General features: G+C 40.6%; 1 protein-coding gene across 1 annotated transcript; it reads left to right on the plus strand.

Moving 5' to 3' along the window:
- Positions 1-10,901: 10,901 nt before the first annotated feature.
- On the plus strand, positions 10,902-11,243 carry LOC107646890 (uncharacterized). The gene has a single exon (XM_016351032.1). It carries the CDS (start codon positions 10,902-10,904, stop codon positions 11,241-11,243), a length of 342 nt encoding a protein of 113 aa, XP_016206518.1.
- The last annotated feature ends 541 nt before the right edge of the window (positions 11,244-11,784 follow it).

Below are 11,784 nucleotides of genomic sequence, written 5' to 3' on the forward strand. Positions count from 1 at the left end.
CCTGGAAAAGTGTGTTGATCTGGGCCCTTGCTTAGTCTCTTGTATCACTGACGGAGTTCAATTCATGGATTGTATGTGTGACCTTGGTGCATGCGTTAGCATTATGCCTCTTTCCGTTTATCATATATTGAAGCTCCCACCATTGAAGCGGTCGGCGGCTAGGTTTGCCTTGGCAGACAAGAGCATAATAACTGTGACGGATATTGCGGAGGATGTGTTGGTAAACAAAAAAGGTTTGGTATTTCCAATTGATTTTCATATCCTTGAGATGCTACCTAGTGAATCCGAAAGTACATCATCTATCCTACTCGGGAGGCCATTTTTGAGGACCTCTAGATTTAAGTTGGATGCCTATTCGGGAACCTACTCATTGAGATAGATGGGAGAGTCGTAAGTTTTAGCTTAGAAGAAGCAATGAAGCACCCACCGGAGAACCACTCCATATTCCGGTGTGACTTATTTGACAACATTGTGGCTGAAGTGCATTATGCAAAGCTAGATGGGAAGCATATGATTGAAGAAAGAAGTGAAGACCCAAGTGAAGTGAACCCATTACCCCATCCGGAACCACCGGAAGTTCAAGTGTCAAGTCAAGAGCAAAAGTTAGAATTAAAGCCACTACTGCCCTACCTAAAGTACTCATATGTTGATGAAGCCCACAAGTTCTCAGTGATTGTAGCAAGGGAACTAAATCCTCAACAAGAAGAGAAGTTGCTATGTATTTTGAGGAAGAACAAAAGGGCAATAGGATGGAGCTTGGCAGATCTAGTGGGGATAAGCCCCAAGTGTGTGAGCACCGGATCTTCTTAGAAGAAGAAGCTAGACCTGTTCCACAACCTCAAAGATGATTGAATCCTACCATTCTAGAGGTTGTCAAGAAGGAGGTAACCTGGTTACTAGAGGCGGACATCATCTACCCCATTTTGGATAGTGAATGGGTGAGTCCCGTCCAAGTTGTACCAAAGAAATCCGGGGTGACCACAATCAAGAATGAGATCGGGGAGCTTATAGCAACAATGGTGCAAAACTCATGGCGGGTATGTATTGACTACCGAAGATTGAACACGGCCATTAGAAAGGATCATTTTCCACTTTCATTTATCGATCAAATGCTCGATCGATTATCCAGTAAATCTCATTATTTCTTTTTAGATGGATATTCAGGGTACTTCCAAATACACATTGCTCTAGAGGACCAAGAAAAAATAACATTTACTTGCCCCTTCGGAACTTATGCTATAAGCGTATGCCATTCGGCTTATGCAATGCACTGGCGACTTTCCAAAGGTGCATGATGAGCATATTTGCAGATTTTTTAGAGCAATGCATGGAGGTATTCATGGATGACTTCACAGTATATGGTGAGTCTTTTGATCATTGCTTGGTTAACCTTGAAAAAGTTTTGGAAAGATGTACTAAATCCAACCTTGTCTTGAATTTTGAGAAATGCCATTTCATGGTTAGGAAAGGCATTGTTTTAGGATATATTGTTTCCAAAGATGGTATTTTTGTAGATCCAGCAAAGTTCAATGTTATATCTAGCTTGCCTTACCCCTTCTCCGAGAGGGAAGTCCGTTCCTTCCTTGGACATGCAGGATTTTATCGAAGATTTATAAAGGACTTTAGTAAAGTAGCATTGCCTCTATCAAGATTGTTGCAAAAGGAAATTGAGTTTGATCTAAGCAAGGAGTGCATGGAGGCTTTTGACAAGCTCAAGGTAGCACTGACCCAAGCTCCCTGATAAACCTCTATTTCATGGTTTATCTTGTGCTCATTTGAGTGGTTTTTATCAACTCTTTACCCATTTATTCATACTATTTGCATGGTTTTACATTTGCCTTCCTAATTATGTGCTTTGATTGAAAACATGCTTCTTTGATCTTATATTTGCTTATTATTAATCCTCTCTTATTACCATTAGATGTCTTGATATGTGTGTTAAGTGTTTTCAGATATTATAGGGCAGGAATGACTTGGAGGATGGAAAGGAAGCATGCAAAAGTGGAAGGAATACAAGAAGATGAAGAAGTTGCTAAGCTATCCAGCCTGACCTCTTCGCACACAAACGGCTATAACTTTAGCTACAGAGGTCCAAACGATACAGTTCCAGTTGCGTTGAAAAGCTAATGTCTGGGGCTTCGATTTGATATATAATATGCTATAGTTTCCCTGACGCTAGGTGACGCGACCGCATGATCCATGCGGCCATGTCGCAGTGACGGAAATCCAGCGTGGTTGAATTCGAGACCAGCGAATTCTGGGCTATTTCTGACCCAGTTTGCGGCCCAGAAAACACAGATTAGAGGCTATAAAGTTAGAGAATGCATCCATTCATGAGGAGGCTTTCATATTGACAATTTCAGGAGTAGATGTAGTTTTTAGAGAGAGAGGTTCTCTCCTCTCTCTTAGGATTAGGATTTAGGACTTCTCTTAGTTTTAGGAGTGACTCTAAATCCAGGTTCAATGTTCTTTTATTTCTTTTCTCATTTTTGTTTATGACTCTCTATGTTTAGATTGATTTTTTATTTAATATATTTTGAGGTATTTCAGACTTATGATTGCTTTCTTTTATTTATATAAATAATTTGGATTTTTCCTTTTTGGCTTGGGTCAAGTAATTGGTAACACTTGAGCTGTCAAATAAAACCGTGGTTGAAATTGGCAGATTCTGATTGCACTAGGATTGCTCTAAAGCTAGTCTCTCCACAAGAGTTGACTAGGACTTGAGAATCAAGCTAATCAGTCCGCTTAACTTTCCTTTGTTTAGTAAAGGTTAACAAAGTGGGATTAAAATCCAATTCTCATCACAATTGATAAGGATAGGACTTCCAGTTCTTATACCTTGCCAAGAGATTTTATTATTATTGTTTTATTTTACTTGTCATATAACATATTCCCACCTTACTTCCAAAACCCCCAATTTACAATCTTCATAACCAATAATAAGAACATACTTCCCTGCAATTTCTTGAGAAGACGACCCGAGGTTTAAATACTTGGTTATCAATTTTAAAGGGGTTTGTTACTTGTGACAACCAAAACGTTTGTATGAAAGGACTTTTGAAGGTTTAGAAACTATACTTGCAACGAGGATTTATCCGCAAATTTCTAGACCACGCAAAAGTTCCTCTCATCACTCCCATCTTGCGAGGGCCGGATTGGAGTCGGCCATTCGAAATAATGTGTGATGCTTCAAATTTTGCCGTGGGAGTCGTGGTGCACGAAATTACAATCACACTTTTGCAACTCTGCATAACTAACCAGCAAGTGCACTGGGTCGTCCAAGTAATACCTTACCTGAGTAAGGGTCGATCCCACGGAGATTGTCGGCTTGAAGCAAGCTATGGTTATCTTGTAACTCTTAGTCAGGATATCAATAATTCTCAGATTTAATTGTAAAAAGTAAAAGAACATGAAATAAATACTTATTATGCAGTAATGAAGAACAGGTTGAGGCTTTGGAGATGCTTTGTCTTCTGAATCTCTGCTTTCCTACTATCTTCTTCTTCATGCACGCAAGGCTCCTTCCATGGCAAGCTTTATGTTGGGCATCACCGTTGTCAATGGCTACTTCCCGTCCTCTCAGTGAAAACGTTCCAAATGCACTGTCACCGCACGGCTAATCATCTGTCGGTTCTCGATCATGCTGGAATAGGATCCATTGATCCTTTTGCGTCTGTCACATGCCCAACAATCGCGAGTTTGAAGCTCGTCACAGCCATCCCTTCCCAGATCCTACTCAGAATACCACAGACAAGGTTTAGACGTTCCGGATCTCAGGAATGGCCGCCAATAGTTCTAGCTTATACCACGAAGACTCTGATCTGAATTATGAGGCTAAGAGATATACATTCAATCTAAGGTAGAACGGAGGTGGTTGTCAGGCACGCGTTCATAGGTGAGAATGATGATGAGTGTCACAGATCATCACATTCATTAGGTTGAGGTGCGAATGAATATCTTAGAATAGAAGCAAGCGTGATAGAATGGAAAACAGTAGTAATTGTATTAATTCATGAAGAACAGCAGAGCTCCTCACCCCCAACAATGGGGTTTAGAGACTCATGCCATAGGGAATACAATAAGAAATGTGTAAAGTGTCATGAGGTACAAGATGAATCACTAAAAGTAGTTTTTATAGTAAACTGGTGACCTAGGGTTATAGAAAATGAGTAAGCTAGGGTGTTTAGTGTAAAAATCCACTTTCGGGGCCCACTTGGTGTGTGCTTGGGCTGAGCATTGAAGCTTTCATGTGTAGAGACTTTTCTTGGAGTTAAACGCCAGCTTTTGTGCCAGTTTAGGTGTTTAACTCCAGCTTTTGTGCCAGTTCTGGAGTTAAACGCCAGAATTCTTGAGCTGACTTGGAACGCCTATTTGGGCCATCAAATCTTGGGCAAAGTATGGACTATTAAATATTGCTAGAAAGCCCAAGATGTTTACTTTCCAACGCAATTGAAAACGCCCCAATTGGGCTTCTGTTGCTCCAGAAAATCCACTTTGAGTGTAGGGAGGTCAGAATCCAACAGCATCTGTAGTCCTTTTTCAGCCTCTGAATCAGATTTTTGCTCAGGTCCCTCAATTTTAGCTAGAAAATACCTGAAATCACAGAAAAATACACAAACTCATAGTAAAGTCCAGAAAAGTGAATTTTAAATAAAAACTAATAAAAATATAATAAAAACTAATTAAAATATACTAAAAACATACTAAAAACAATGGCAAAAAGCGTATAATTATCCGCTCATCACAACACCAAACTTAAATTGTTGCTTGTCCCCAAGTAACTAAAAATCAAATAGGATAAAAAGAAGAGAATATACAATGAATTCCAAAAACATCTATGAAGATCAGTATTAATTAGATGAGCGGGACTTTTAGCTTTTTGCCTCTGAATAGTTTTGGCATCTCACTTTATCCTTTGAAGTTCAGAATGATTGGCTTCTATAGGAGCTCAGAATCCAGATAGTGTTATTGATTCTCCTAGTTAAGTATGTTGATTCTTGAACACAACTACTTTATGAGTCTTGGCCGTGACCCTAAGCATTTTGTTTTCCAGTATTACCACCGGATACATAAATGCCACAGACACATAACTGGGTGAACCTTTTCAGATTGTGACTCAACTTTGCTAGAGTCCCCAATTAGAGGTGTCCAGAGCTCTTAAGCACACTCTTTTTGCTTTTGGACCACGACTTTAACCGCTCAGTCTCAAGTTTTCACTTGACACCTTCACACCACAAGCACATGGTTAGGGACAGCTTGGTTCAGCCACTTAGGCCAAGATTTTATTCCTGTAGGCCCCCCTATCAACTAATGCTCAAAGCCTTGGATCCTTTTTTATTTCACCCTTGCCTTTTGGTTTAAAGGGCTATTGGCTTTTTCTGCTTGCTTTTTCTTTTTCTTTTTTTTCGCCTCTATTTTTTTTTCTACAAGCTTTTCACTGCTTTTTCTTGCTTCAAGAATCAATTTTATGATTTTTCAGATCATCAGATAACATTTCTCCTTTTCCCATCATTCTTTCAAGAGCCAACAATTTTAACATTCATGAATCAACAAATTCAAAAACATGCACTGTTCAAGCATTCATTCAGAAAAATAAAAGTATTGCCACCACATCAAAATAATTAGTCTGTTTTAAAATTCAAAATTCATGCACTTCTTTTTTTTCTTTTTCAATTAAAAACATTTTTCATTTAAGAGAGGTGATGGATTCATTTTCATAGCTTTAAGGCATAGACACTAAGACACTAGTGATCATGTAATAAAGACACAAACATAGATAAACATAAAGCATAAAAATTCGAAAAACAGAAGATAAAGAACAAGGAGATTAAAGAACGGGTCCACCTTAGTGATGGCGGCTAGTTCTTCCTCTTGAAGATCTTATGGAGTGCTTGAGCTCCTCAATGTCTCTTCCTTGCCTTTGTTGCTCCTCTCTCATGACTCTTTGATCTTCTCTAATTTCATGAAGGAGGATGAAATGCTCTTGGTGCTCCACCCTTAGTTGTCCCCTATTGGAACTTAATTCTCCTAGGGAGGTGTTAATTTGCTCTCAATAGTTTTGTGGAGGAAAATGCATCCCTTGAGGCATCTCAGGGATTTCATGATGATGATTTTCCTCATGCTCTTGTTGAGGTCCATGAGTGGGCTCTCTTGTTTGCTCCATCCTTTTTTTAGTGATGGGCTTGTCCTCTTCAATGAGGAGTCTTGGCCACAACTTCATAGAAGTGGTCTTGATGGACCTTTGAGATGAATCTCTCCATTTCTCATGACTCGAAGGTGGAAGCAATTGCCTTTCCATTCCTCTTTCTAGAGGTTTCTCCGGCCTTAGGTGCCATAAATGGTTATGAAAAAAACAAAAAAAAGTGAGCTTTTCCACACCAAACTTAAAAGGTTTGCTCGTCCTCGAGCAAAAGAATAAATAAAGGAGGAGAAGAAGAAGAGATGGATGAGATGATGGTGTGTGAATTATTCGGCCAAGGGGGTTTTAGGTGGTTATGATGTGGAAAAGGAAGGAGTGATGGTTTAAATTTTAGTGGGTGGGTGTTGGTGGTTTGTATGATGGTTTTGGAGGAGTAATAGAGGTGATTGGTGGAGGTTATTTGGGGAAGAGTATTATGAAAAGGTGTGAAAAAGTGAGAGAGTGAGTTGAGGTTGGTGGGGATCCTGTGGGGTCCATAGATCCTGAGGTGTCAAGGATTTCCCATCCATGCACCAATTAGGCTTGCAAAACGCCCTTTGCTGCCAATCCTGGTGTTAAACGCCAGGTTGCTGCCCATTTCTAGCGTTTAACGCCAGCTTCTTGCCCTTTTCTGGCATTAAACGCCAGTCTGGTGCCCATTTCTGGCGTTAAACACCCAGAATGGTGCCAGACTGGGCGTTTAACGCCCATTCTGCTGCCTTTACTGGCGTTTAAACGCCAGTAGACTTCTCCTCCAGGGTGTGCTATTTTTCATTCTATTTTTCAGTTTGTTTTTGCTTTTTCAATTATTTTTGTGACTTCACATGATCATCAACCTACAGAAAACATAAAATAACAATGGAAAATAGAAATTAACATAGATAAGTAAAATTGGGTTGCCTCCCAACAAGCGCCTCTTTAATGTCAGTAGCTTGACAGTGGGCTCTCATGGAGCCTCACAGATACTCAGAGCATGATGATGGCCTCTTAACACCAAACTTAGAATTTGGTTGTGGCCTTCCAACACCAAACTTAGAGTTTGAATGTGGGGGTTTTATTCGACTCTGTATTGAGAGAAGCCTTTCATGCTTCATCCTTTTCCTGTCTGCAAACCATGGTGCTTCCTGAATGGCGAAGAGTTGCTCATCCGAAAAGGTTTCAGAGATCTCAGTAGGAGGGTGGGACACCCCTGCTACTAGTTCTATCTGGGACAGGTGATCAGCTACCTGGTTCTCTGTCCCTTTTTTTGTCTCTTATTTCTATATCAAACTCTTGTAAAAGTAACACCCATTTTATGAGCCTGGGTTTTGAATCCTGCTTTGTGAGTAGGTATTTAAGAGCAGCATGGTCAGTATAAACAATCACTTTTGAACCTACTAAATAGGATCTAAACTTGTCAATGGCATAAACCATTGCAAGTAACTCTTTTTCTGTGGTTGTGTAATTCTTCTGTGCATCATTTAAAACACGGCTAGCATAGTAAATGATGTGCAGAAGCTTGTTATGCCTCTATCCCAACACTGCACCAATGGCATGGTTACTGGCATCACACATTAGTTCGAATGGTAATGTCCAGTCAGGTGCAGAGATGACTGGTGCTGTGACTAGCTTGGCTTTCAGGGTCTCAAACGCCTACAGACACTCTGTGTCAAACACAAATGGCGTGTCAGCAGCTAGCAGGTTGCTTAGAGGTTTTGCAATTTTTGAAAAATCCTTTATGAATGTCCTATAGAATCCTGCATGCCCCAGAAAGCTTCTGATTGCCTTAACATTGGTAGGTGGTGATAATTTCTCAATTACCTTTACCTTGTCTTGATCCACCTCTATTCCCTTGCTTGAAATTTTGTGCCTAAGGACAATTCCTTCAGTCACCATAAAGTGACATTTTTCCCAGTTTAAGACCAGGTTAGTCTCTTGGAACCTTTTCAAGACAAGTGCTAGATGATCAAGACAGGAGCTGAATGAGTCTCCAAATACTAAAAAGTCATCCATGAAGACTTCCAGGAACTTCTCTACCATATCAAAGAAGATAGAGAGCATGCACCTCTGAAAGGTTGCAGGTGCATTGCACAGACCAAAAGGCATTCTTCTGTAAGTAAATACTCTAGAAGGACATGTGAATGCTATTTTCTCTTGGTCCTAAGGATCCACTGCAATTTGGTTGTAACCTAAATAGCCATCCAAAAAATAGTAATATTCATGACCTGCTAGTCTCTCTAGCATCTGGTCTATAAATGGTAAAGGAAAGTGATCCTTTCGGGTGGCTGTATTGAGCCTTCTGTAGTCAATACACATACGCCACCCTGTAACTGTTCTTGTAGGAACTAGTTCATTCTTTTCATTATGAACTACTTTCATGCCTCCCTTCTTGGGGACAACGTGGACAGGGTTCACCCAGGGGCTATCAGAAATAGGATAAATAATCCCAACCTCTAGTAACTTAGTGACCTCTTTCTGCACCACTTCCTTCATGGCTGGATTTAGCCACCTCTGTGGTTGAACCACTGGTTTAGCCTCATCCTCCAATAGGATCTTGTGCATGCATCTTGCTGGGCTAATGCCCTTAAGGTCACTTATGGACCACCCATGAGCTGTCTTGTGTGTCCTTAGCACTTGAATTAGTCCTTTTGCGTCTGTCACATGCCCAACAATCGCGAGTTTGAAGCTCGTCACAGCCATCCCTTCCCAGATCCTACTCAGAATACCACAAACAAGCTTTAGACGTTCCGGATCTCAGGAATGGCCGCCAATAGTTCTAGCTTATACCACGAAGACTCTGATCTGAATCGTGAGGCTAAGAGATATACATTCAATCTAAGGTAGAACGGAGGTAGTTGTCAGGCACGCGTTCATAGGTGAGAATGATGATGAGTGTCACAGATCATCACATTCATCAGGTTGAGGTGCGAATGAATATCTTAGAATAGAAGCAAGCGTGATAGAATGGAAAACAGTAGTAATTACATTAATTCATGAAGAACAGCAGAGCTCCTCACCCCCAACAATGGGGTTTAGAGACTCATGCCGTAGGGAATACAATAAGAAACGTGTAAAGTGTCATGAGGTACAAGATGAATCACTAAAAGTAGTTTTTATAGTAAACTGGTGACCTAGGGTTATAGAAAATGAGTAAGCTAGGGTGTTTAGTGTAAAAATCTACTTCCGGTGCCCATTTGGTGTGTGCTTGGGCTAAGCATTGAAGCTTTCATGTGTAGAGGCTTTTCTTGGAGTTAAACGCCAGCTTTTGTGCCAGTTTGGGCGTTTAACTCCAGCTTTTGTGCCAGTTCTGTAGTTAAACGCTAGAATTCTTGAGCTGACTTGGAATGCCTATTTGGGCCATCAAATCTCGGGCATAGTATGGACTTATAAATATTGCTGGAAAGCCCAAGATGTATACTTTCCAACACAATTGAGAGCGTGCCAATTGGGTATCTGTAGCTCCAGAAAATCCACTCTGAGTGCAGGGAGGTCAGAATCCAACAGCATATGCAGTTTTTTTTCAGCCTTTGAATCAGATTTTTGCTCAGGTCCCTCAATTTTAGCCAGAAAATACCTGAAATCACAGAAAAACACACAAACTCATAGTAAAGTCCAGAAAAGTGAATTTTAAATAAAAACTAATAAAAATATAATAAAAACTAATTAAAATATACTAAAAACATACTAAAAACAATGCCAAAAAGCGTATAAATTATCTGCTCATCAAGTCGCGTTAGCACAACGCGAGGGTAAGAATCCATATGTCATAGCCTATGCATCAAAAATACTAGATGGAGCCCAATCAAACTTCACTACCACCGAAAAGAAACTATTGGCAATAGTTTTCACCTTGGATAAGTTCCGAGCATATCTACTTGGTTCCAAGGTGGTAGTGTACTCGGATCATGCGGCGTTAAAGTATTTGTTGGCTAAGACGGAATCCAAACCGAGATTGATTAGATGGGTTTTATTATTGCAAGAATTTGAATTGGAAATTAAAGATAGGAGTGGTTCACAAAACCTAGTGGCGGATCACTTAAGTCGCCTTGAACACACTAAAGGTGATACCACTCCTATTAATGATTCTTTTCCCTTTGAGGGCTCGCAAGCAATCTCAGAAGCCTTTCCTTGGTATGCATCAATTGCCAATTACTTGGTGTCTCGCTCCTTCCCTCCTAATCTCTCCAAACATCAAAGGGGTAAGCTAAAAAGCAAATCCAAATACTATGTATGGGATGACCCATACCTTTGGAGATGTGGAGCGGACCAAGTAATTCGGAGGTGCATTCCACAAACCGAATTCCAATCAATCTTGGAAGCTTGCCATTCCTCCGAGAGAGGTGGACATCATGGACCTCAAAGGACGGCAAGAAAGATCCTTGATTGTGGATTTTGGTGGCCAACCCTTTTCAAGGACTCTTCTCTTTTTTGTAAATCTTGATCTCAATGTCTTAGATTTGGTAATATCTCCAAGAAGGATGAGATACCTCAATAAACCATGTTATTTTGCGAGATTTTTTATGTGTGGGGTATCGACTTCATGGGGCCATTCCCAAATTCTAATGGTTTTCTCTACATTCTACTAGCCGTTGATTATGTGTCCAAATGGGTGGAAGCGATACCCATCCAGACGGACGATGCTAATGTGGTCCTTTCCTTTGTGAGAAATAACATCATTTGTAGATTTGGGTCGCCACGAGCAATCGTGAGCGACCAAGGCTCACATTTTTGCAATAAGAGAATGGAAGGGCTAATGAAGAAATACGTCATCATACATAAAGTAGCTACGGCCTACCACCCACAGACAAACGGCCAAGCCAAAGTCTCCAACCGGGAGATCAAGTGTGTACAAGAAAGGATTGTGAAGCCCAATAGAAAAGATTGGAGTGCTAAGCTTACCGACGCACTATGGGCATACCGAACGGCATACAAGACACCGATTGGCATGAGCCCCTTTCAGTTGGTCTATGGCAAAGCTTGCCACTTACCGATGGAGACAGAGCACAAGGCATATTGGGCCGTCAAGGAGTGCAATCCAAGTTTAGGCGGGGCTGGAGTTGAGAGGAAGCTACAAATAGCGTAATTGGAATGTTTGAGGCTTGAAGCTTATGAGAACTTGAGACTTTACAAGGAGAAAATGAAAGCCGTGCATGATAAGAACATAAGAGGTAAAGAATTTAGAGCCGGTGATCTAGTCCTCCTTTTTAATTCAAGATTGAGATTGTTGCCCAGAAAATTAAGATCAAAATGGGAAGGCCCATATCAAGTAGTGAAAACGGAACCCTATGGGGTCTCTCATTTGCGCCATCCCTCAAGTCCGAATATCTTCAAGGTCAATGGGCACCGTCTCAAGTTGTATCATGGTGAGCAAATGAAAAGCAACAAGGAGATTGAGGTATTCCTCTTGGAAGATGCACCTCTTGGCAAAGAGCAACGAGCTAGTGAAAGTCCAGCTTAAGGACATTAAACAAAAGTGCTAGGTGGGAGACACCACACCATGGTGATATCTATCTTTTTGCCACTTTTGTATATAATTCTTGATTTCTTCATTGTTTTGTGATTGCTTAGCTATAGAATTGTTTAGTTAGATTTGATTATGGCTGCCTTGGATAATTTGTTCATGA

This window comes from Arachis ipaensis, chromosome B6 (assembly GCF_059453495.1).
Source record: "Arachis ipaensis isolate K30076 ecotype BB chromosome B6, ASM5945349v1, whole genome shotgun sequence".
Taxonomy (NCBI): Eukaryota; Viridiplantae; Streptophyta; class Magnoliopsida; order Fabales; family Fabaceae; genus Arachis; species Arachis ipaensis.

Coding starts and splice junctions, on each gene's coding strand:
- LOC107646890 (XM_016351032.1), top strand. CDS start 10,902: ATGGAAGGGCTAATGAAGAAATACGTCATCATACATAAAGTAGCTACG.